This window comes from Telopea speciosissima, chromosome 8 (assembly GCF_018873765.1).
Source record: "Telopea speciosissima isolate NSW1024214 ecotype Mountain lineage chromosome 8, Tspe_v1, whole genome shotgun sequence".
Taxonomy (NCBI): Eukaryota; Viridiplantae; Streptophyta; class Magnoliopsida; order Proteales; family Proteaceae; genus Telopea; species Telopea speciosissima.
In genome coordinates, this window is record NC_057923.1 from 1,215,049 (window position 1) to 1,227,380 (window position 12,332).

The 12,332-nt window shown below is 40.3% G+C and overlaps 2 protein-coding genes across 2 annotated transcripts; both read right to left on the reverse strand.

Annotated features, from left to right (window-relative positions):
* Positions 1 to 2,436: 2,436 nt before the first annotated feature.
* LOC122671098 (arp2/3 complex-activating protein rickA-like) lies at positions 2,437 to 3,477 on the reverse strand. Its single transcript, XM_043868197.1, has one exon. The coding sequence runs from the start codon at positions 3,475 to 3,477 to the stop codon at positions 2,437 to 2,439; it is 1,041 nt and encodes a 346-aa protein (XP_043724132.1).
* A 2,918-nt stretch (positions 3,478 to 6,395) lies between these two features.
* On the reverse strand, positions 6,396 to 8,708 carry LOC122671099 (pentatricopeptide repeat-containing protein At3g26782, mitochondrial-like). The gene has a single exon (XM_043868198.1). It carries the CDS (start codon positions 8,706 to 8,708, stop codon positions 6,501 to 6,503), a length of 2,208 nt encoding a protein of 735 aa, XP_043724133.1. The 3' UTR covers positions 6,396 to 6,500.
* Between the last annotated feature and the right edge of the window lie 3,624 nt (positions 8,709 to 12,332).

A 12,332-nucleotide genomic window follows, 5' to 3' on the forward strand; every position in this document is an offset into this window, starting at 1 on the left:
ATCCATACGATAGAAAAGTTGTACATGTGAAAAGCATTTCCGCAATATCCACATAGGAAACTTTTATACTTACGCTTTTAAGAAACTAAATTAAAATAAGGCATTTCCCCATCTCTTTGCTTGTTAGATATTGTTGAAACAAAAAAATTCAAGAAATTAAAGAGGTTGTAAAAAATTAAGCTAGAAGCCAGCTTGGGCTTTAATGTGCTTTGCCTCAAATTTCTCTCTCTCTTATAGTTGTCAGGTAAATTAATAATTTGAAACATGTCTTTTGATTCAAATTTAGATGATATGCTTTACAGTAGCTATGGTCATATGACCATAGACATGTACAATGAGTCTGGGACACAAGTCCCTCCTTTCAGTACATCCTATATATCTCAAAGATTTGGTGGGTTGAAGTTCAACATGATCAGATGATATTCTGTTAGGGTTTAGGGTTTAAGCATAAGTTTGTTTAAAGCAATACATCATGCATATCAAGTTTGGAATAGTGTAGGTTGCTGCCTCCAGCTAGTATTTATAGAAAAAACTAGGATTTTTAGATTAGATGGGTTCTATCCAATAGGGCCCACCACACCGTGATTCCTTATTCAAGTAAACTTATATTAGAACATTTATTAGGATTATAGAATATACCCAATATATTCCACCATCATCTATACTCTTAACTATTTTAATTTCACTCTGTTTTCTTAATCAATCATTCAAAAAAGGACAAAAAAAAAAAACTATTTTGCTTCGCTAAACTTTTTTCATAACCGTTAAAAAAAACGTTTTTTAAAAAAAATAAAAAAATAATCTTGATTTTATATCTCAGGCTGATTTTAATTTTTCTTTTTCATAATAGAGAATATGTTTGAGCTGTGATGCATCCAATGCTGAGTCTCGATTTATTAGTGCCAAAAACAGTCAACAGCTAGCTAGGCAAAAAAACAGTGTCATACCCACCCAATTGGAGAAACCATGAGATTCGTCATTTACTTCAGTTGCTTTTCGATCTGTATATTCCTAGCTCGGCTGCTAAACAAGGAAGCTCATGTCTTTGTTATCTCTATATATCCTCTGTTTAGTGAGTTACACTTACTCCCTAGTTTTGTTTGTTGTAAACCCCTTCTTTTTCTGAGGAGATTTGAAGGAACATTTCTTCTTTGTTTCAATAAATTGTTTGGGCGCCTAAAGGTCTTTTGATGGACCAAAAAAAATGGTACTCCACTAACCGCTGGCCTTTTGTGACTTTGTCTTCTAACTTTAATAGCCTTGCAGGGGGCTCAATTTCTGGAAATAGGTTCATGCCATAGGTTTGAAATAGGTCATCAGAGATCAGACTCACCACTAGTCATTTGGCAGGCAGGTGGGGAAGAAAAGTGTTTTCAGATAATTGGGAGAGGGATATAAACGTCGGCTTATATTGGAATTTTACTTGTCAAACCAATAGCGGATCATGAAATAGTATATTTTATGAAAAGAGAAAGGATAAATTTGATTATATGACTATCAAAAAATTGTAAATGATTAAGTAGAGGGTTTTTTTTTTTTTTTTAAAAAATTTTAAAAACTATGTAAGTGAAGCTTATGATAGAATTAAATGAAATTGTATGCATATGACACTTCAATCCCCCCCCCCCTCCCCCATGGCAATTCTTCTTAAAAGCTCTCCATTTTCTTTTTCCCAACTTCGACAAGGGCCGAGGCAAATGGATCCCCTTTCATCATATTTGTTTACTACTACTAATAATTACTTTAGACAATGTCTCCAACTAATTAACTTCAAACATTCTCTAATAAGAAACTTGTAGCTAGTTTAAATGGAATTTAAGCTTTACTCATGTACGTGGATCGGTGGAAGAAGTAGTGGTGGATTCCACCTTTTATATTAAAAAAAATTAAAATGAACAAGTGAAGTGATTTTTTGATTTTGAATCGAAACAATACCAGCTAGCTGATTCAACCGATACTTAAATGATAAGACTGAGAGAGGGATTCGTTATGCAAAGTGCTATCTTTGTAAAATCGTGTGTGGGGGCGTAGGTTGGGTTACAGTATAGAGAACATCAGTCCTTTCTGTAATTAAAACTCCTGATTTGTATTTTTTTTTTTTTTTTGGTTTGTTTGTTTGTTTGTAATAAAAAGAAATATCCTTAACCAGCAGAATCATTATGCAGTAGTGGCTGTTCTTATCACTAACAAACTTGGAACTTTCTATAGCCTTGTTTGTACATCCCATTATAATTTACTTTAAATTTATTGAAGAATATAAGCATCATCATAATTGATCATTTTATAAACTGAAACTAAAATATTCCCCTTTTGAGGGGAAGGGAAGTCATCAAGTGTATTGGTGGAAAAAGGGATCTATCTACTTACAACTCACAACTACCACAAAGATTACCTTACCAGCAATGTAATGTAAGTCATCACTCTCCTCCCTCCTAGCTAGTAGTATCCATCCATCGCCGAATGATCGTTCCTTAATTCCTCGTAACCATTGCTCCCCGACCCATATCCATACGGAACCGGCGGCCCAGGGTAGAGCAAGTGCGGTGGCGGCGGTGGATAAAGAGGAGGTGGAGGCGGTGGCGGATAAAGAGGAGGCGGAGGCGGAGGCGGTGGATAATAATAATACGGTAGTTGCATTCCCGGTGGAGGTGGTGCTGGGTACACCGTGCAGTAAAATTCTGGTGCCGAATAATAAGCTTCCTGAGGCGGAGGCGGAGGAGGAGGAGGTGGTTCGAATTCAATAGACGGATAGTGAACTCCAGATGACAAGGATGGGGGTTGAACTTCAACTTCCACAGATGGATAATGAAGTTCCACTCCCGTTGAGAGATGCGTTCCATGGGGATGATAAGCCAAATCCAAAGGAGAAGCGGCGGTGCCCCCGATCTGGTTATCATTATTATTCAACAACTTGCCACTGGCATCAACGTTGTTGTTGTGGATGATCTTATAAGAGAAGTTGAGGACACCGTTAGGTTTCCCGTCGGGGCCACGCACCTGGTAACTGACGAACCTGGCTGTTCTTCCGTTGGAGTTGGAGTTGGAGTTGGTCACCTCCTCTTCCTTGGAATTCCCAGTCATCAAATCCTTGATTGGCACTTGGACTTCGCCGATGGTCTTGTTACCGAAGACGATCTGTTCGCAACGCAGATCGAATTCGAAAAAGACGTCATGGTCAGAAGAAGAGACATCAAGAAGAAGAAGCGGATGATAATCCCCTTTCAGATCGAACCGCATCACGTGATTCCATCGAGGGTTTCTGTCTCCTTCTCTGTCGATCGGCGTCTTCTGGCGCTGCTGTTTCTCTTTCTCATTTTTTATGTTGCCGTCCTTCACCTTCACAAGGGAGACGACGACGTAGACTGATAGTTTCTGGAAGAAATTGAAGGCTTTTAGATCGTTACAGGACATCACCTTGAGTTCTAAGGAGGAGCTGGAGCTCGATTCCATGCCTTTGCCTTTGCCTTGATCATCCATTGACTATCCACTGTCTTCCTTCCTATGAAATCAATCCCCTGCCTCCTCCTGCTGCTGCTGCTGCTTAATCAATCAAATCAGAGATTCAGAGCACACAGCCAGCCACTGCAGTCGATGGATGCGCTTCCGTATCGATTAAGAGACACCATTACATTAGAGAATAGACTTGAGACAATTAATTCATTACGGATGAGGAATTGAGAGGGCTGATGTGAGAATGACTGATCGACATACTCCCGCCCCGAGTCGCACGACTCGCGAGTGCAGAACATGTTTCTCGCAATACATTATTATTATTGTTATTTTAAAATAGAAGAAGCCCTTCCTTCCTTTCCTGACCTTGCTTGCTTGAAACAGCTTCTGAGCTTCGTATTTAAGCTGACGCGGAACAAAACGTAAGGAAAATGGAAAATGGAAAATAGAGTCGAACTCCTCGATCGCGAGACTAGTGAAGAGTATTGACGTTGATGTTTCTCCAAATCTGAACGGTAAACCGGGCATGGGAAAGAAATTATCATTCATTATTAGAAAAGGACATTTTTGTTTGTATCAAAGATTCTTTAAGAAAGAAAGAGTCAAAGAGTTTGTGCTGTGCTGTGCAGTGCGAGGGTTGTAACTGATTTTCCATGCCATAGCCATAGCCATAGCCATAGCCATAGCCATATCCCTTCTTCTTCTACTCAAACCAAACCATCGTTCATCATCATCATCGGTCCTTCATCATTTTTATTGTTTGGTAAGGATCATTGGTCCAATGTATTGTGTAATACAAATTGCGTGTCAAAGGAAACCTACCAGTTTTGTTTTTTTGGTGAAGAAAACCTACCAGTTTTTTATTTTTGGGGTAGAAACCTACCAGCTATTCGAATGTTTGAGAAATCGGTACACACCTAATTCCAATACAAGCTGATATTTTAACTCTTTTCTTTTTAAAAAAAAAATAAAATTCGGCAACTGAATAATGTTGGCGAATTATTAATGTCCCAGGCCCTGTTTGTGGGCCGGAAAAAAGTGAAAGAGCTTGAACGAAAAAAAAAATCCATAAAACATCAAAACTCATTGTTTGTTTGTTTGGAAGAAAATGGAGAAGGGACTGGTCGCACTCACATGGCAATTAAATTTTCCCACCCCATTTCTCTCCAAAATCCCATTCTTTTAGGTAGGATTTTGTGGAGAAAGAAATTTGTTATCTTATTAATGTGTAACCCATAAAAATCACTTTTTCCATCCCCCCTTCCCTTTCCTCTCCTTTTTCCCTTCCCCATTACAGATGAGTCCCACCTCTTTTACTATCCTACCCTTTTTTTGACAAACAAACATGCCCTTTATTTATAGGGAAAAGAGTTCTCTATGGGGAATGCCACCTTGCATGCAAGGGCAAATGGAAACATGTGTGACAGCTTCAACAGAGTAGGTATTTCTATCATTCAGGGGAGGGGGGGGGGGGGTGCACCATTTTGCCCCCTTTGTGTCTGGCACAAGGACTTGCCCTCGAATCGGGCTCCTTTGCAGCGTAGGGGTGTAGTGGTGCAGCCCTCAAGCTTGACACATAGCTAAGGTGTCAGTCTAACGGTGGGGATGGATGAGCACCACCCAACTGAAAATCCTTCTTTCCATTGCATGTGCACCCAGCTCAGTGGTGTGCATCCATCCCCACCATTGGAACGACACCTTAGCCACTTGTCGAGCCCGAGCATTGCAACAGACATCTTCCAACGCACCCCCGCGCTGCAGAGGAGCCAATCCCCCGTTCTCCCACAGAAACCATTTCTCCTTGCCTTAAATACCTTTTATTTTTTTCAAATGTCATAAGACATCTATTATGCCACATGGACAAATGATGTGTCCATTGCAACCACTGGATAGAAGAACATAATGTCAATTATCAGTCTAATTCAAAAAGGAAGGACAATTGCCACTAGGCCGCTGCGTGACCCTACACTAATGAGAGCACACACAAGAGCTATCTAACATGGGTGAGTTTTTTCATTTCACCGGGCCAAGGCAGTCATTTTGCCCTTCCTATTTATGGATGCAAGTGCCACACAACCTTCTTTTTCCCTTTAATCAAGTACGCCCTTTTGTATTTGTACACAGCTCATGTATGTCCATGTTTGTGCACCAACGGCACTAGCGCTCTCGATAATACTATACACCCTCCCAACTCTTATGCCAATGTACCAATACGCTAGATATTATTATGCGTACGTGCACCTCTAGATATTACTTGTGCTCTCCCACCTCTCAGTAGGAACAGATGATACAAACTCAAATAGCATTTAACAAACAAATGTGTACCACTAAAAAGGTTAAAAAGTAAAATAACAAATTATTTTAACACCTCAACTTCAAGGGGTATCAGTAAGAAAATCCCTTCTCCAAATTTGCCTACCCCCCCCGCCCCCGCCCCCCCCTCTTTTTCTTACCATGATTATTAGTTACAAGGGTAATTAATCTAGGTCATACATTGGTCTATTGGCCAATTCTTGTCAGGGATAAAGGGTCATGGGACACTTCTTTTCTTCCATCACTGCTCTTTTCACCCCCATCTCAGCAGGACACAGAAAGGCTAGAACTCATATGTTTGGATTTTGTATTTGAAAAGTGAATCTGATATGGATCTGTCTCCTAATTTGTTAACATCCCGGAATGCAGTTTGTCTCAGTGCCCGATGAATGATAATCTTCTTCTCACTTTTCTTCTCTGAAATCTTGTACCTTCAGTTGTATCTGGAATCTGGATTTGCATCAAGATCTCTATGATTTTGCCTCATACCTGGATTCTCAGAGAATTCTATTCTCCAACACCCCCCCCTCCAACCTCAGGGGTTTAAAAACACAGAATTGGGTTTCCGCTCGATCCCATTCTCTGGAGCAATCCCCTGAATCCAAAGGCATTGGTTACAGTATGAGTACAGGTGCTTTCCAATGTTATCTATTAGGCAGCTTAGATTGAGTCCCACAATTTATCAACAGGCTCAATGGCATCACTGATCATCTGGTATTATCTACTTCTTTGCTCTTTCACCAATAGTCCCCACAACTACATGCTCCTCCTTTGAAATGGTGAAACCTGTGAGTATCTCTCGCAACAATCTCCCTTTGAGTGACTTTAGAAATAAACTTCGTCGCAGTATGACAATCCCCACAAATTCTAAGATTCTTCTTGATTCGAATTACAGTCTCGGGGACAGAATTCAAGAGTCCAAACACAATTGCTAACTTCTCACTATGAGAATACAGCAGCGTTTCCTTTGTTTCTTCTTCTACATCATGCAATACAAAGTTTGTATCTGGTTCATACCCTTCTTGTCTAATCCTCTCCATCAATTTCTCCAACTCTTCATAGATCAAATCCGTTTGTGGATTTGATTGATCCCCTGTCACAAACTTATAAGTCTTGTTCTTAACTTCTACAATAGTGTGGCCAGCAATTTTTCTCACCCTTCTATATCTCATTAGACTTCTAATCCGATCGGCTTCTTCTCTCTTGCCTGAGGATGTGTAGATGTTGGACAATAAAACATACCTCCCAGAGTTATCAACATCCAATTCAAATAAATATCTAGCAGCCAATTCTGCAAGCTCTACATTTGAATGGATTCTGCATGCCCCCAATAGAGAACCCCAGACACCAGAATCAGGCTTTATTGGCATAACCTCAATGAACTCTAGAGCTTCATTTAATTGCCCAGCTCGACCCAACAGATCAACCATACAAGCATAGTGTTCCGATGTGGGTACAACCCCAAAATCTTTTGTCATTGAATAAAAGCATCTCCATCCCTCATCAATCAAGCCTGCATGACTGCAGGCTGACAACACTGAGACAAATGTAACAAGATCTGGTTTCACGGAATCCTTCATCATCTGATGAAAGAGATGTAGTGCTTCTATTCCTTGTCCATGCATTCCATATCCTGATATCATGATGCTCCAGGAAATTAAGTTCCTTCCCTGAAGTCTATCAAAAATTCTGCGAGCATAATCCAAACTCCCACATTTCACATAGAGATCGATCAATGCAGTTTCAAGTACTATTTCATGTTTGAAGAAGGATCTCCGAATTACCAAACCATGAACAAAACGTGCTTGATGGAGGGATGCCAAATTGGAACAAGCACGAACAACACTAAGTAAGGTAACAGAGTCCGGCCGAGTTCCAAGTAGCACCATCTCTTTGAACAGTTCCAGAGCATAAATTGGCAAATCAGCTCTCACGTAAGCTTCGATCATTGAACTCCAAGACAATAGATCCTTGTCGAGGATTACATCGAAGAATCTCTTAGCAATGTCAATTCTTCCACATTTCGAGTACATTCCGACTACTGCATTTTGGACAGACTGATCCAAATCAAGTCCACAATCTACTATAACCTCAAAAATGCCACGAGCATCATCCTCTCGATGCACACTAGGTATCACATTCAAAATCGTGGCTCTATTGGGTCTGATCCCTTCGTCCAACATCCTCGAAAAGAGGGACAGACCTTCTTCGTAAAACCCGTTTTGTACGTAGGAACCTAACAAGCAGCTCCATGAAACTACATTTCTTGCACGCATTCTGTCGAACAGTTCCTGTGAAACATGGGGCAGCTCGCATTTACCGTACATGGCAACAAGAGAATTCGTCACAAATACATCAGAATCGTACCCGAACTTCACGATGTCCCCGTGAAGCGCTTTCCCTGATTCGAGGTCCCGAAGCTGCGCACATGCCTTGAGGGCAAAAGGGAACGTAAAATTGTCGGGTAAAACGCCTAAATCTCTCATATGACGGTAGAAAACGACAGAGCTGTGACAAGGGCCATTCTCGGCGAATCCTTGGATCATGATGTTCCAGAGGAAAACGTCGGGGGCTTCACATGCAGAGAAGAGAGCATAAGAATGAGCCACGTATCCCACGGAGGCGTATCGACAAATGAGATTGGTGAAGAAAAACAAATTAAGGTGGAGGTGAGTTCGAAGCATGGAGGCATGAACGGAGTTGAGGGCTTTCAGGGTCTCACATTGCTTGATCACAGAGATGCAAGTATCTGATTCAACAGGCCGGCGAGGCTCGCGAGAGAGTGGTAGGCTTTGGCCATCTACTTCTACAAAGTGAGATCGGTCGAAACTGTCTAGCTTGGTAGTCGATCTTTGCATGCCCATGGAACGATGAAAATATTCAGAGCTTAACTTTTCCACATTATTGAGATTTAAAAAGCGGCGGAGTACCAAGGAGGTGATCATCGGGATCCAGTTCACAAGAGAATTATTACTATAAAGAGGTCTGAACTTGAACTTTTTTTTGAAACACTTGATAGTCTATTCCAGTGGCCGTACCACTCCACTCTACTCTAGAGTTTGTGACTTTTGAATGAGACCGTCTTATTTGTCTTACCGAATAAGCTGCCCCTGAGCACCCCACATCCCATTCACATTGCATTTACCCAAAAGGCCAAAACACGGCGGGAGACTAAGCTAGTCAGCTACATCACTGAACCTCTTTTAAGCAACTTTTTAAAATGCAGAATCGGACAGTGACGATTGGATTGGAATCAGTCGAAATCGGCCTTCAAGAACCATGCTGCTTTTAAGTCTTCTGACCCATTTGATCGTTTCCTTTTGCTTCCCCCCATCCCCCCATTTCTCTTCTTTTTTGGTAAAAAAAGGCTAAATTTATTGATGTAAATGCCCGGACTCAGGTTTGATCGGATCCTCAATTCCTCACAAATGAAAGCATGGATTTGGGGGGATCACATGATCGCTGTTGTAAATAGGGATCAGCCGTATCGGCAACTGAATTAACTTGTTAGATCAGCAATATTCAATCTTAATAAGTTCACTGATGTATGTAAAGTTGGAATCGACCGTTTGTTTACTCAGGTTTTTTAAGTTAATGAAGTACGATTTCATGTTTCTTGAGTTTGAGTTTGAGTTTGAGTTTTCCCTCAAATCAATCCTCTCCAACTAAATAAACCTCCAAGATAACAAGTGTTTTATGATCTCAAGCACCCTTTTACGAATTAAAGAGACCGCGCCTCTTCCATTGGGTTTTAAAAATAACTTCTTCAAAGATCTAAAGAATACCTACTTCGTTTCTCACCCAACAGTCAGTTTTCGGAGAATTAGGCTTTACTAACTAAGAGCTCAAAGACACTAAAGAGCTGCCTAAAAGGTTTCTTAGGCGAGGAGGAGTATCGGAGTTCAAGTGCCCAAGAGCGCCAAAGAGGTGTAAATCTTCTCCATCCTTTTTCATTACAAAAAATAATATGATTTTTCCATTTTTCCTGATTTTTTGAAACATACATTCTTACTTGGATTGGCTGATACGGCCGATGCAGTTCCTAGTTGTATTGGAACAATAGAGGATCAGTATCCGCTCCCGATAATAGAGGGATTTTCTTTCCTCCTAAGAGAGTAAATAAATCCCCATTCGTATCCTGTCTAAAATCTTAATTCACCAACCACATAATGCGCCTGTCAAAAGATCCTTATGCCAAGAGTTCACCATTTTTCGATCCATACATAAATAAATAAATCAAATAAGGGTAACTAAACATCGTCATTAAAGATCAAATGGACCGGGACATCTACAAGATCCTTGGGACAGCCATCTAGACGACCTCAGGACCCCCCCCCCCAAGTGGATTGCAACTCATGGAATAAAATGTTTCTTACAAAGGGCTGTGAAATAGGGGATATCAAGTGCAATGCAATTGGGGGTCCGCTGGATGCTGAACATGGATTAAGAAGACATAAAAAAATACATCGATCATTCCTTCATATCATTCAGGAATTATTGATGCCTGTGCATATATATCAAAGACAAATATATATATATATATACACACACACACACGTAAATGTGCGTCGACTGTGTGCACACGCGCACTTATGTGTGTCCTATTCATCATATTTATTCTGCACCGCTCTCCCCATCCCTTTTCAAACAAGGCTCACATTATATATTCAGATGCGTATAGAATTGCAGCAGAGAAAGGATGACTATGGATCGAGCCTGCAATTCAATCGATTGATATATGCCCAGGGACCATTAGGTGTAACATGCTGACTCCAGCTAACCATGAATGAAGGAAAAACAAATAAATAGTTTAAGAAAAAAGTGGACAACGCTTTTGGGCTCAATCACGACATTCTTTGAACGAGAAGAACTTTACCTCGATCAAGAGTTATGTACGACTGCTTACAACATTTAAGCTTAAGAGCAGTTTGGAGGGTATAAGGCTGCCTGAATGTCATAAGCCACCTGTGATTGGTCTTCATTTCTGTCCCAACACCATACCATCTAAATAATCATATGGACAGCTAACGAACCTAGCAAGCAAATGCAGGAAGAGAAAATTCATCGAGAGAAAGGGAAGGGGAGGTAGGGAAGAATAGAGAAAAGGGATAGTTTACCTCGCCAGCTGCACAGTTTGATCTAAGGTATCCTTTGAGCAACAGCTTCCTCCATACCTTTCTTCCAGTAAACTCTACCTTCTCTTTTTGTGTAGAAGAGCACAAACAAAGGGACTATAAGTAGCATTCAGAATCCAAACCTGCTATGGTTTTTGGAGAATCAAATAAAGTTGGGAATAAACGAGTTTGAGAAGTTATTACTTATTCTTCTACATCCAGGTTTAAATATTTTTGCTTATTGGGAGTTTGACATGAGCAGCAGAAAGAATATCCAACCTTAAATATCCAGAAGCATTTTCATTAGACTTCCAGATAATCAAATGCAAATTGACATAATACAATTTCTTATGTCATGGTTGTTGCTCCCATGTGACGCACATCATTGAGAAGGACCCACCTGCACCTCTCCTAGTTCAGATTTCGGGCTGAACAGATGATCCTGTTGTGTGATAAATACTTTTACAATTAAAAAATATAAAGGGAAAACTCCCAGATTTTTTTCTTTTCTTTTCTTTTTTTTTTTTTTATAGAATTCTTAGGATAACATCCATCTGATCTTGAGATGACAAGATCTCCAAGATTGAGGGCTCAATTGGATGGTCTTTCTCCCTACATGTGCTGATGTGCATAAGAGAAAATACAAAGAGTTCCAATGACCTAATCATTTGCTACCTATAGCATACAAAGGATTGCAGGAAATATTGATCTTCACATTAAGGCCAGAGGCCTAAAGAAGTTGTCCCTGGCTACAGCACATCTGCCAACATACAGGGATTTGTGCGTACTCAATGGGTCCTACCAAAGAGAAAGGCTCCTTGTAAACTCATGTTATGCTGTGTTTCTTACAAGTAATCAGTGCATCAGCATGAATCAAAATGGTTCAAGTATACCTTTTACATCTACCCAAATTGATTCAGGTTCCAGTTTTCCCACCATAAAGAAGCCAAAAAATGTTTCCAGGAAGTGCAAAAGCTCGCTATCCATTGACCTGAAAATGTATTAGCTCCAATAGAAAATGAAGGAACAGTAGTCCCAAAAACAAACTTACTAGATTTGAGTGAGCATCTCCCGCACCAAGAGCTGAATGCTGAATTGCATTGTTCTTTCTCACAGGTGAAAAACAAAAAGCAAAATCTGTGCAGCCCAAGAGGGAAAAAGTACAATAAAGCAGGGGGGAAAGGGCACTTCAGCATATACACAACTTTGGACATGTTTCATGAATCACCCCTTGCTACAGGGCTCCTCCATATCACCAGCCAATCAAAGAATTTAAAAATTGAGGCATTCAAAACAGGAACTTCTTCATGGTTCTCTCTAATAAAAAGGGACTACCAAGAATGGTGTATCCTTATTCAAAATCCACTATGATCATTCTTGGAGATACCTTTAATATTGGATAGTATAATCCTTGGATCCTCAAGTACAGATAAAGCTTCAGCTCATTTACGGTTC